We start from the raw sequence: 14,556 nt of genomic DNA, 5'->3' as shown, positions 1-14,556 counted from the left end.
GTGGTATTCGCTGCATGAATACAAACGGCATTAGTTATAGATTTTAAATGTTTGCACAAGTGCACTCCGTCAGTGGGATGTTTGTGTGTTTACTTGTGAATGCTAGTGCCCTGCGCTCATTGCACTAGCCTCGTGTGACAAGTATTGTTTCCCACTCTTCAGTGACATTTAGACTCGATCCCCTTTGCAACATTAACGTTTAGTAATTCTACATGGACACGTGGGGATTAAGGGGAGGATTGAACTTGAAGTGTGGCCCAGAGGTAAGTGTCTTTACTACAGGGATCCCAAGGCGCCCATGAACACTGATGGATTTGTCGATTTGCGTGATGGGTTTGTTGATTGGTTGATTGTGAATTGACATGCTATTGTTTTCCTGGCTGGCAGGTGGCGGTGGCGTGCATATGCTTCTTTGTGATCTTACCTCTGAACCTGGTGGGGACCATCTTGGGCAGGAACCTCTCGGGGCAGCCCAACTTCCCGTGCCGTGTGAACGCGGTGCCAAGGCCCATCCCTGAGAAGAAGTGGTGAGTTGAGAGAGTGGGTAACAACAGTGTGAGTGAGCAATGGTGTTGGTGAGTGATTAACAGTGTGGTTGAATAAATACGTGAGCAAGTGAGGGAAACCGGAGAATGTGTGTGGTGGGCGGGGAAGTGATGCCGCGGAGTTTTGCTTACTGCACTACGATCCAATGGATCTCTACGGTGGCAAGATGTTAACTACCTCGCCTGGTATACAGGAGGTCGTGGGTTCAATCCCGACCCTGACTCCTGTATATTTGGAGTTTGCATGTTCTTCTTGTGGTCATGTGGATTTTTCTCCGGGTCCTGGCGGTTTTCACTCCACATTTAGAAACATACATTTCGAGTATTTGGCTGCTATACATTTGCACATGCTAAGCCACTTAATTGAGCTATCATTTGTGGCTACGTTGCTTCTGAAAAAGAGCTGTATCGCTCCATGGCCTTACCCAGTATAATAAGATTTGTTTAGTTTTAATAGTTTTATCTGGGTTTGATTCTTGGACATTCATATTATCAGGTGTACGCTACCTTAAATTAGCACCTGGTGCCATGTAAATATATTATCAACAGCAAAAATGAGAATTTGCTGCATTGCGCTGGCCGCATCTCCCCATTTGTGTAACGTGGTGGACTTTATAGTGTTCACCAAAAGCACTTGCCCATGTAGTCTATGGCTTAATGAGGTGGGTCTTCTTTCGTGTACGTCTGAGTGTGAGTGAATGACAGATGTTTATTAGGTTGAGTGAAATGCAAGTTAAGTGATTTAGTGTCAGTGAGTGAACGTAAGTTCGAGGCTGTAAGGGTAATATTAGTGTGAGAGGATATGAATGAGTAACTGCAAATAAGCATTGATTCACGGTGTTAAAATTCCCCATGCGTGGAGAATAATATTGTGATACCACATTTTATTCAGCGGATATTTCAGATACTCATTTGTAACAGTAGGTTCTCGTGTGCAGTCACAGCCCAAATCCATTATAAGGACATGACCACATTTAATTGGACAGAATACATTGCATAGTTATGATAATGTCTCATGCCTCCTTTTCAAAGACAATTTCATTGGATTCTCTTCTTGGGAAATAAAAAGACATTGTCAATTTATCTTGGGAGGATTACTTAGCTGATAGATTCATTGTGTATTCATGCCACATAGCAACAGCATTACATTTGGTTTAGGAACCTTGGCATAGGTTCTGAGTTTTGGAAACAATGTGCAATTAATTTTTTGCGAAGCCGGGCCCTCTAATCTTCCAAAACAAGCATACGTGGAATTGCAGATTGAGCTTGTTGAGAGGGAAATGGGATAGCTCTGAACACGAAGCCAATGTCTGTTTGCTTCGCCAGTAGAGGAAGTGCACAGAAATGGGGTTTTGTTCTTTCAATCCAAGGACAGTTATTGGCAGAATTTAATTAATTAACTAACTGAGAGATTGAGTGGTGGTGCAGTGGTTAGCACACTGCACTGAACCTGGAAACTTTGAGTTTGATACTTGGCCACAGCTAACATGAATAGTGAACGAAATCTGAACCGCCCCTGAAACCTGTTCTTTCACCCCCCGTCACCAATCACACTGAATAGTATGATGAGGTATGGTCAAACAAACCCATATACCCAAAAGCCACGGGGAGGCCTTTTTCCAACAGTGGCAAGAAAAAGCAGCCACACTGATAATTCACCTTTCGCTCATTTTACCAATGCAGTTTTCTTCTGTTGCTCTGACTCGTTTTATCAAAACATAATTGTTGGTGATCAGTTCAAATCATCGGCTCAATTTTGGAATGAATGTCACCTCAGTCTCTGATGCTAAATATACATCCATACAGACAAATCAAGATGCAAGTCTGTTCGGTAGATCATGTTATAGTAAATCAAAGCTCTCCTTATTATTTAATATCTTAAAAAACCTCGGTCTAGAGATTGGACAGGCAGCTTGGTCATTACCTAAGCAGCACCACACGCGCGCCACAAGCCTCCACAAACAGTCCTTAGTGCTCATTTTTATCTCTGCTGTAGAGATGAGATGAACAAATTATCTTTTCTTGTGTTACTTATTAGTATAGTTGGTTCTAGATTTGAAGCTTTCGTGACATCAGAAATCCATACTCTTTGGTTCTTTCGGTACCTACGTGACTTTACCGAAAGAACCAATGAGCATAGTATAGTTGGTGTTTTTTGTGTGCAATGTGTGTTAAGCACATAAGTAAAAGAGCCTCACATTAAAACATCTGCCCAATAGGACACTAGAAACTCATGCTTTGTGCATATTGTCTTGTCTGGAATTTCCTCAATGTCTCTGCGGATAAGTTCTGATATAATTAGTGAATGAATGCAAATTGAATCACGGAGAAAACAAAGTGATATTGAGTAATAGCGTAATGAGAGCATATACTGAACTGACGGCCAGAATTTCTCACACGCTCAACTCGCTCACACGGACAGTAAAAATGCGCCCGTGTTTTGCCTCGTAAGCGATGAGGAATTCCTGCTCCGGAGTGCACAGGAAAAGGAAAGTGGCTGGAAACCAGGCAGGATGCACTCATGTGCGATCATGTGATGTGCACCAAATTTGAGGAAACTCATTTATGAAAACGGAGGTTCACGGCCCAGGTATGCGAGGACCAGTGTGAGCAGCGGTTTGTTGCAAAACATGAACTTTAGCATTATTATTTGCCGTCTTTTTTTCTGTGTTCTTGAGGATAGAGGCATTGTTTGATGTGATTGTTGCTGAGAAAAAGTAATTAATAGGATTCCAATACACTTTTAATTCAAATAACGTGTTGTTCATTACAATTTTTATTTTTAAAGTCACTAAAATAGATTCAATATATAAAGTGTTAGGAACTTTAATAAAGAGGTTGGATTTTAGTGGGTTTTAATCAGGTTAAAAAAGTAAATTAATCTGCAAAAATAACTCGTAAAGGGTTTATTTATTTTTTCGTTTACATTTTTCAGTTTAGCTTTTTAATATTTCCAATCTTCCATGGGAAGAGCACAACATTTCACTCAGTCCACACTGACCGTCGTGGTTACATAACTATGTTAATCAGCTACTTAAATGCACTGGTCCATGTAGGTTGGTGAATGGGGGAACCAGGACTGATTGGGGTATGACTCGCCACTGATGTTAGTCATGGCCAGGAATAAAACACGTAGTTTGGAATAAAACTCCGTTTGATTCCTGGAACGCACTGCATTGGGTTCATAGTGCGGTTCATGGTGCACTCCCCACTGTGCCACTGCCCCCCCATTCAGTAGCCAGAGCTTGTTATAACCAAACATGCACAAAAAAATGTAAGCGCTGGTCATTTTATACACGAGACACAGGTCTTGTACAATGCAAATAGCGCTTGTCAAATAAATGCTTGCAGAGGAGTTTAACACAAACATGGGTTTTTTTTTCTTCTCTGAATAAGTAAATTTGAAAAGGTTATTCAAACACTGGAGTGGACTTTTTGTTCACTCTCAGACAATGTTCACTTCCTCCTGCATGAAATTGAGGCCATAACATTTTTTTTTTCAAATCTCAGCATATTTTTTGGAATGAGTAGATTTTTTTTAATACATTTTCTCTCGATGCCACAGCCAAGAATATCCACGATTCGAGCAAAAGTGCAGCGCGAGTGAGGCCCTTTCCTGAGGTCGGCCTCCTTACCCGTCCGTGCGTCCACCAGTATTGCGGGCGAAAATAAACGAACGCTTCCTCAGCGAGGCCCATTAACCGCTTCCTATTGCCGGGTTTGAATTGTGCAGCGTGCAAGTCCTTCCGCCCTTCGCGATATCACGTTTCCAGCATCCATTTTGTCCACTGTCAGTTGCTGTCAAAACGAGTTGATAAATCTGGGTCTTGTTGCATAATGAGAGCTCGGATGGATCGGGTGGAAATTCTTTAAAAAGCAACCAAAATAATTCATGTAAACCTCCATGTTTGTTGCAGCATTGGGAAGGTTACTTCCGGCACTAAACCGGCTGAGCCCTCTCCCTGGCTTCTGACATCTGATGAGGTTGGGTTCATTCAAGGTGGTGTTGCATCGACCAAGACTTTGATCAGTTCGCCAAATAGTCATTTAAACAGGGAGACGCTTTGACTTGTTTGGCTGTAAATTATAGGAATATACAGCATTTGTAATGGCAGGAAATTAATCTTGAAGAACTTGTGAATAAATATTGTCACTGCAGGCAAGATGCAGTATTTATTTCAACGATCGTAGCATACGGCGGATTTGTAAAACTGACTCCTGCCTTGAAAAGCACAATGCTGTCCTGTCAGCAGTCCATGTCAGGGGTGCTAAGGATCAGAGACATCATGATGACTGGCAGTGACACTAGTGTAAAAAAAAAACTAGAGAGCACACGAAGAAGTGTAGAAGATGAATGATCAGATTGCCTTGGGGACAAGAAGAGTCACGCAGAGAGCCAACAAGATTGACATCCCATTCACTATAAAAACAAATGAATTTTGGCAGGATATTGTCATGAGAAAGCATTATAGGTGATGGATAGCGGAAGTGATTGGATCACAGCAGCTGACAGGCAACGCGGGCAAAGAAACGAGAGATGAGGTGCATTAATTAAATCTCAACACTCACGGGAGCAGAGAGATGGATTGCAACTATGCAGTGGTGTCAACATGAAGAGGGCTGGCAGCCAGAAAATGTTTTTTAAGTGTCCTTGCTAACATTGTTAAAATCATTAATTTCTATTACCGGTAACCAAATGAGAAGAAAAAAAATCACACGGAGAATTGTCTAAAGTGATAAACATAACATGTATAATAATTGGCAACTAAGGGAGCTGTTGTGATGTCTGGTTAGCACGCTGGACTTACAATCCAGAGGTCACTTGTTTAATTCGTTCTCCTGGCATGGCAGATTCATTTATGGAATATGTTTTCTTAAATCCCTCCCAGCAGTATAAATGTGTAAGCCTGTTAGCAGGTGACGTGTGGGTATGCTTAAAATGTCTGGTCATTGTTAAAGAGTAGAAAAAATACCCACTGGAGCCCCTTCAAGTGAAGGCTCTTCTGTGAGCTGTGGTGCATGCAAGCAATTTCAATCTTTAACCTTTTAACTCAGAAATTAAGGCAAATGGACTTGGGCTGCCATGCTGTTTTTACATTAGCACTTGCCAATCAGTGCATTAATTTACTCAAATTCCACTCAGAATGGTGACTAGTTTCTCACTTTCGGAACCGGAATTCGATTCTGACAATGGTTGTCGTTTAACAACCCTTCATTCAAATGTTTCTCTTCTTTAGTCGTCTCGAACAAGGGATACAACTCCTATGAGGGGGCCAGTCTCTATGAAAGCACAACAGCTGTTCACTTCCAACAAAATGGGACTTCAGAGGGATGATTAAGTCAACCTCTCACTTGAATTTGAATTCACAAGCTCATCACTGTCATGCACATGCTCTAATCACATTGAAAAATCCCATCACAGCCGGTGTATTGCTTGGTCTATACTTGTGCCGTTTACACTTTTTAGTTGGACCTGTTTGGAGCCCAGAAACTGGACTGTGTGCGCAGCTCCATCTGAGCAGGGAATCATGACTGTTATCTGGCTACAGCTCGAGTTCCCGCGTTAGGTGGAAAACATACTTGGCCATATTCTGTGAGAAGACGTGGTGTACTTAGCCTTTGACTCTGCGCGTCCAAGGCTCTTGCACACACTTCCTCTTGCATATTTGTGCTGGATTTGAGTGACATTTTTTGTTTCTCACGAGCTACATATGTCCGAGTTAAAGAAGTCAATCTGTGAGCACTGCAGCAGATATTTATTCCACACGAGTGTGTGTTTTACAAGTGTTTTTTTTTTGTACTCCATTGGTGAACGGTAATTTTTGTTTTCATGTCACATTGTCAAACCTGTAATTACAGCGCAATTGTAGTGCTGTTTTTGATGTTGCTCTGTACAGGTTATCATGTAACATGCCTCTATTCATCTCGTGCTGCGAGTGTTGATGCCCCCTATTATGGTAGCGATGTGATTATCACCAGTGCCACGATCTAATTATAAGATAGTTTCAACAACACTGATTATGTCCTCTCTCTCACTGTCAGTTATTGAACCATTTTAAGCGATCGCAATGTAACCGAGTCTGAGCAAAGTATAATAAGGCCAGACAGGTGTTCAGTCTGGCTGATGATCCATAAGCAAATATTCCACCGAGCAGCACTTGCTTTGAATACGTACGCACGTACAAACAGTATCATTGCCAGCTTGCCTATCTTTTACATGACGCAGTGCTTCCACCCCCATTGCCTCAAATGACCCCATTACAAATGCCACATTAACTTAATGTAAAGTCTAGGCTACAATGAACCCCTTAAAACCAATAATGCAAGTTTGAAATGTTCAAATTCTAACCATGTATTTGTCATTGACTGACATGTATGTATGTTGAGCTTCTTGCGCACGGTACATAGCAAACCATGCTATTCGGAGGACATGAATAGTTGCTACGATATGTTTTTAAGGTGAAGGAGATGGTTGTCGGCGTTTGTGCGTCTCAACGCTGGCCATCGCTTGTGCTTTTTCTGCAACGCAGGTTCATGGAGCCCGCCGTCATCGTGTGTCTGGGAGGCATCCTTCCCTTCGGCTCGATCTTCATTGAGATGTAAGTGTTGCCACACCTGCTTTCCTATTCCCTTTATATCAGCAGCAACCTTCGCATTTCTTATTCATGTGCGCCGCATTGTTAGTCGAGTTTCTCCAGATTATCATGCGAAGCGAGTGGGTGGCCCGACGGGCTTATGTTTTTTTTACCCGGATGACACCGCTGAACTGGTGAATCTGGGATTCTGGTTTGAATGTGCATGGCAATAGTGCTCTACTTTATTGGGTATGTAGGTGAGTTCAAATTATGGTCATTGCTTGTCAAAAAGTCAAATTGATTTCCTGCTCAAATGGACATTGAGCCGGTGCTTATGTCCTGTTTACAGCCCTGACCCAGTGGATGAAAATTCCTCATTCCTATGGTGGGGGCCAGTCTATAATCATAGGACTTCCACTGCTGACTTCCTACAAAGTGGTGTTCATTTTATTTTATCATCCCCAGAGGGACGATGGGTTGAATCAACCGCCAGCCCAGGATATGAACTACCAACTTTCAAATCGCGAGCCGCTTGCAAATGGCCATTGATTGACACGTTGTATTATTTCTCCGGGGCTGATAAAATAAATACTACTTCGTGCAAGCACAAACGTGGTCATCCTATGGAGATAACGGTCCCTGCCATTGGGAATTTGGAATATCTACAACTATTATTCTTGGGTTTTTTCGGTAAAGTCACGTAGGTAAAAAATTAAAATTAATAAAAGTAAAATAAAATTAAAATCACAACGTTTCGGAGCATCAGTGCTGTGACGGTTCCACCTGAAGACGGAAGCTTGTGTTGCCTCAAACGTCGTGATTTTTATTTTATTTTTATTTTACTTTTATTAATTTTAATTTTTTACCTACGTGACTTTACCGAAGAAACCTAAGAATATGAATCCTTGCAGTCACGAAAGCTTCAAATTTAGAATTAATATCTACAACTGCCTTGGGGCTGCTTGGTTTGGAGAGGTGTGCACTGCCCCAGTATCTTTTTGAGCAGGAAGATGCCGTATATCTTGATTTAAAGCTTTCGTGACTGCAGGGATTCATATTCTTGGTTCTTTCGGTAAAGTCACGTAGAAGGGAAATAATACAATAATATACATATATTTATTATACGTGACTTTACCGGGGAAATAATAAAATAATATGGATATAATATATTTTTTTATTATTTCTTTCTACGTGACTTTACCGAAAGAACCAAGAATATGCCTTATATCCTTTAACTTAAAGGTTTAAGGTCTCGGCCTATTAACTAATAACCCAAGTCATACCATTCTACAATGTGTTGCTCTAAGTGTGAACACAAGTTTGGAACTGACTTTTGTAAAACGCATCTTGTGCTTCGGTATTATGTGATGGGTATGGAGGGGAAGAGAAGAGAGGCCAATTGACCTGTACAGCCGAGAGAAGTGCCGTGTCGTGGTTTTGACAAATGCGCCCCGTTGGAGAGACCACCAGAAGCACTTGCGGGGAGATCTCTTCCACAGCCTCTTTCAACACGAGTCTGGGTTGTGAGTTGGGCATCAAACAAGTAGAGTGCGGTAACTCCATGTCAGCAGCTGTCGGTACTTTGCTCGAAGCATCCATGGAGGAGAGTGCGCCAAGCTGCTTCTTCTGGTGTTGCTCTCCCCAGTTTGTTTCTCACAGAAGCTGCCACAAGGTGGCGATCTATTGCACTAGAGAATTGGGGAGTTTTAATAGTCGATGTGATTTTCCTCCATCGATGGCACAGAGCCAGTGGTGGATATTGCACATAGCTATGGTGGGGTCCAGTCCACTCCGTAGGAAGAGTGTTCACTTTTCACAAAGTAGTCCTCTTTTAATTGACTCGTGATGATGGTGAGATGACTTGACAGATCTGTGCTCTAAATCTTCAATTTACCGAGCTCCACAGAGCTGGTTAGATCTGCGTGCATTCATAGATATAAATAATGGAGATCTTTACTTAGCCTTTTCATAGAGATACGCCACTTTTGAAAGGGGAATCTGGATAAATTGCGAGTTTATTTGTTTTTATTCGCCAAAAATGTACAACAGCAAATGTGCAAACGTATTCGGTGCTTTAAAAAATAAGAATAGGTTGTATCCTTTCTGGCAATTAAACGGGTGTTAAGATGTCCAAACACCAAATAGAAACCTTTTGCAAGGAATCGTGTCTGCATTAACCACGCGTGCTTGTGGCGAACATGCGAAGAAATATGCTCTGATAACACCGGTCAACACACTTTTTCTGGCATAAGCTATTCCAACGGTTTTAAGGTAATTTTGGGGTGCTGATTCCAAATCTGGTCAACACACTTTTTCTGGCATAAGGTATTCCAACGGTTTTAAGGTAATTTTGGGGTGCCGATTCCAAATCTGGCATCAGTTTTTGTCTATCGCATCAGGTTTTTTGAGATATCAAATATTGCATTTTCAATAAAAACTGCAGAAGAAAAATATTAAATAAATGTGGATATCTACATAAAATGATATTATAAACACACTATCCTAAAAAATCAGCACCATATTTTAACACTGAAGCAGTCACTGACTCGCAACAACTTGCAATCATAAGTGAGAGAGTTAATTTCGGGTAAAATCAATGAAAATGGGGTATGCCGATAGCATAAAATGAAATGTGATAGAGCAAATCTGAGATCAGATTTGGAATCAGCACCCTGAAATTAGTCTAAAACAGCTGCAAAAGTCCAGGCCAGAAAAAAATTATTTTTTTGTTGACAAGTGTAATATATGCCTGCCTTGTTTGAAACCGATTGGCTGACATACACCAGAGGACATATTTTTTTCAGGCCTAGTCTCACCAGTCTCGGACCAGAGAACGCCAAAAGGCAAAACGTACAAAGACAATGCACTATCGGAGCATTTATAGCTTGGACTGAGCAGCTACAAAACGGGACCTTTTTTCCAGTATCGTATTAAAAAATAGTAATAGGTTTTTTTACCCTTTCTGGCATGTTCACCACTAGTACGTGTGGTTAATGCAGACTTGATTTCTTTGCAAAAGGTTTCTAAAACCTATTTTTTCATACTTTGATACTGGCATAAAAGGTCCCATTTTGTATTCAGTGCTTGCATGCAAAGGCCTCTGTTAAAGCTCTGCAAATGGAAACACATGGTCTATGCGCTTACATTATTATACGCATATACTGTATGTAGCCTTAGCCCCCAGAGATTGCCAGTGGCCCAATTTGGTTTGAAACCAAATATTTAAAGTGGATTTCATGCGCTGTCATTGGCCACCAGGCAGACACACGATCCAATTTGCCTTCTGGGACTCTTAACTCCCCCCAACCTCACCCATCACCAGGATCGGTCCTCTAAAAATCGAATTAGCCGTTCCCGGCAGCACCTAGCCATCAATTGGCAGTTGCATTACAGGGGACACTTTAATACGGAGAGCCCGGGCCGGTCTTTGACAGGGCTCATAAAAACACATTTTCGTCTCTGTCGGCACATCGTGTAATAAAGATTTGTCAAAAGGGGGGTGGTGGGGGGGGGGAAAAAAAGCAAACATTTTGAAAGTAAGTCGAGGAGAGCGACTCTTCCGCTCGCCCTCCTGCCGTGGCCCTAACAAAGCACAGTGTCGTTCACACGTCTGATTGTCTTTGCGCAGGAAGGCGCCAGCTTTCCACAGGCAGTGAGGACATCTAAGGGTTTGTTGATTTGTTGCCTTCTCAGGGAAAAGCCATTGATTCTCACGAGAGCACTCTGTTACGATGTGCCTGCCCCGGGCGTCATTGTTTAACGCTGTTTGCATAACGATATTATGAGCATCTCTGTAAATGTGATCTCTGTTGTTGTTGTTGTTGTTTGTTTGTGAATAAGTAAATACCTTCTAAATTTGATATCCATAACAATATTCTCTTTAAAGATGTCACCGCATCCAAGTGTCAACTCATTTCAGACATTATTGATGAATGTCTTAATGGCCCAAAACTACATCTAAAGCCATTAATTTCAAAATATTATATTGCATTAGCCATTCATATATTGGCATGCATTTTAAAATGTATGCACGTGCTGTGTTTTTCAATCGCGCATCGTTGGCACCGGTCTTGAGACTCGAACTTTAGAAGTTTATGACGGGCAGTTATGCTTTTTTTTCTATGGTTTTGGCTCGGTTCTTGGTCCCTCCAGGGTTGATGAAGTGAGTACCACTTTGTGAGAGTTTAACAGTGACTGTCTTAAGAATAGTGGCTCCTGCCATGGGGGGCCTCTATCATTGGAGGTGAAAATTGGCCTGCGTTGGTTTGAGTGGTGAAAATATCAAAATGTCGATTTAGATTCGACAACAATGGTGGCCGTCGGTATGCGGTGACATTTGAGTGCGAAGTGTAACAGGCAAGGGGACGCCTGGCTCATAAAAGTTGCAGCCACTGAATTCTACCGATTGTTTTATGATTTTTCTCATTGGCCTGCCACTCAAAAGAGCGAGAAAGATCTGCCATCGAGTTCAACCGGCTGTTTTATTGTGTTCTCCATTGGGTCGTATCGAGTAGATTATTCATGTTAGCTAACACGTTCCGATAGCGCGTTTGTTATTAAAAGCACGCAGTCGGTGAGGAAACACTCTGGGATGTAAAGTTTGCCAGATTAAAGCCAGCAGTGGAAAAAACATGAATTATTTATGGGTTGAAAGTGTGCCCGTAGATAGTGCGTCCTGGAAACTTAACGTGCACGTTGCCGGACTTGTTTGCACATCGTGGCAAATGCTCATCCTCCCGCTGACCCCTGCCCCTCTTGCAACAACGACCCACCTTCCCGTGTCACACCGCTTTCCCCACTCGCACGTGAATGAAATGTTGTTGATTCTGCTCATATGTAGATTTTTTAATATATATCTCGAGCACGAGAGTGATCTACCAGAGTATGCAAATGTACGCATCTGCGTGTGTTTGAAAATGTTTGGCCTGTGTATTTTGTTTTTGTCTTGGTTAAAGTTGGCGTTTGGTTATTTTGGGGTGTAATTATTTTGTGGCACTGTCGATTTGTACGCTCACTATGATCCTTCCATTCACACCGTGAACTATCTCAAAGCGATGGAGCTTCAAGTGGTGATCTTCTCGATTGATAGACCTGAGCCAGTGGTAGATATTCCACATTTTCATAGCACAGACCTCTCTCTCCATTGGACAATCACCAATTATTTCCACAGAGTAATCCTGATTTGTAATTGACCATGGAGGAATGATAGGGTCGAGTCAATGCCCGACAAGCATTTGAACTTGCAAATGTGTCTTTAGATTGCGTCCTCGGATAGCTTAGTCCTCGCAGAAAATTACAAATTTTTGCTTTGTGTTGTGAAGAAACTTCTTTAGGGTTGCCAACTCTTCAGCTAATTGGGAGAGTAGTCACTTATTTAAAAAAAAAACTCTAGGTTTTTACAACCAAAATGTCTGGACCACCACCTACCCATGGACATCGTTGTGAATTCAGAGTGATGGCTGTGTGTTGTGCGTTATATGTCGAAGAGCTCATGGATCTTTATTTGTAGCATTGCATCCGGGTGTCACCCCGTGCTGCACTGGGGTTGCTCCGGCCCACACCACTTTGCGTTCTTTCCCCGTACAGGTACTTCATCTTCACGTCGTTCTGGGCGTACAAGATCTACTACGTCTACGGCTTCATGCTGCTCGTGCTCGTCATCCTGTGCATCGTCACGGTGTGCGTCACCATCGTGTGCACCTACTTCCTACTCAACGCCGAGGACTACCGCTGGTTAGGAGCGCATGACATCGGTGATCACCATTTGGCTCGGTCCTATAATCCACACCTTGTACCTCCCTTTCCGCTGTACAACCGCGCCAGGGTCGTTGTGATCGGTGGCCGGCTCGACGCAATTCGGAAGCCGCCATGTTTTTCTTTTTTCAACTGGAAAAGCCAAGCTGTGCCTTTAACGCAATATATGCAAATAAAATGTAACCCTGGCCCTGTTGGCTCCAAGCCAGATTGAGATGTCTTTTGAGGCCAAAATTGCACGGTTTTCTTCTGGCTTATTTTGGAAAATTGCCAGTGGAAAAGCCACCCAGACCGTTAAAGGCCCCGTGCTGGTACAGCTCGGATGTGCCAGTGGAAAAGAGGTGTTAGATATTGTCATCTGTTGGTCTTCACCTCGATGGTTTTGCACTAAGTTGCTGTATGAAGAAAGGTTGAGGCATTCCGCTGCCTTCAGAGACTGGCTGATCTGCATGTATTATACATAGATTTTTGTTAAATTATCTCCGCTCCTACAGGTATGGCAAAGGGCTGCTTAATGTGTTTTGACAATGGTTAGTAGGTATTCGAATAAGTGAAATGTATCTTCAAGTTTGATATATTTGTGTTATTCATGTCCAAAGCACTTTTCATAACCGTAATTTAAGCGAGCATGAATGAAGTATACTGTTTGGTTTTTTCGTTAAAGTCACGTAGGTAGAAAAAATATAATAGATTACGAGGTTTCGATCGCAACACAAGCAACCGTCATCAGGTGTGAAACAAACGCAGCAGTGGGACTGCTGACGTAGGAGAAAGAGCTGCTGCAACAAGAGTTTATCTAGGATTTTGGTGGGCCCAACCCAAGGGTAAGTGGGCGGAGCTAGAGAAGGAATTTGTACGTAAATGTGAGAGATTAGCATGTCAATGTGAGACGGCCCAGCCACCGGAGGTGTGCCAATGAGGAGATTAGCGTGTCAATGTCTGAGAGCCAGGCAACAGGAACTAAACACCCTAAGAGCAAGAGGTACACATGATGAGAGGGAGACACACAGAGAGAGAGACACCGAGTCAGAAATAACAGCTGACATAGGCAGGTAGGATGGAAACATCAGTCAGTTAAGACTTTACTTGGTTAATAACGTCCTTCCAATGATTGCTCAGTTTGTACCCATCTACTCATTTTAAGTTGTGCCTGTTTAAATATCTGGATGGCTTCATGAACAAATCTCTGATGATAGCCGGTGGGTTTGCAGACTACCTTCGTCTAGGAAAAATCAATTTCGTGTGAGCCCACAGCGTTAAAACAATAATCAGCAACGGCAGAGGTACGAGTCCTACCGTGTTTCAGATCTGCCTTGTGTTCGCGAACACGGTCCGAGACCTGTCGTTTCGTTTCCCCAATGTAACTACTGCCGCAGCCACAACTCAGTTTGTAGACACCAGGGTATTGCATGTCAGGAATCACATCCTTTACAGATGGGATCAAATCACGGATTTTGTGTACTGTGTTGAAACGAACCTGGATTTTGTGTTTGTTTAAAATTTTGGAAATATTTTTGGTAACCCCTGCTAAAGGATGTGATTTCTGACATTTTTTCTACCGACGTGACTTTACCGAAAGAACCAAAGAGTGGATTCCTGCAGTAACGAAAGCTTCAAATCAAGAATGAATGGAGTATATTATGTAGTACATGTTTTATGGGTGACTGCATGTTTATTTTAGC

General features: G+C 42.3%; 1 protein-coding gene across 1 annotated transcript in view; it reads left to right on the top strand.

Moving 5' to 3' along the window:
* TM9SF3 (transmembrane 9 superfamily member 3) overlaps positions 1 to 14,556 on the top strand; it is a 64,428-nt gene that overhangs the window by 41,104 nt on the left and 8,768 nt on the right. The window contains exons 10-12 of the mRNA XM_078859761.1: positions 388 to 527; positions 7,076 to 7,144; positions 12,707 to 12,853. Of these exons, the coding sequence (XP_078715887.1) occupies positions 388 to 527; positions 7,076 to 7,144; positions 12,707 to 12,853 (356 nt within the window). The remainder of the gene's footprint in view (positions 1 to 387; positions 528 to 7,075; positions 7,145 to 12,706; positions 12,854 to 14,556) is intronic.

This window comes from Lampetra fluviatilis, chromosome 9 (genome assembly GCF_964198595.1).
Source record: "Lampetra fluviatilis chromosome 9, kcLamFluv1.1, whole genome shotgun sequence".
NCBI lineage: Eukaryota > Metazoa > Chordata > Hyperoartia > Petromyzontiformes > Petromyzontidae > Lampetra > Lampetra fluviatilis.
This window is presented reverse-complemented; position numbering and strand designations above follow the sequence as displayed.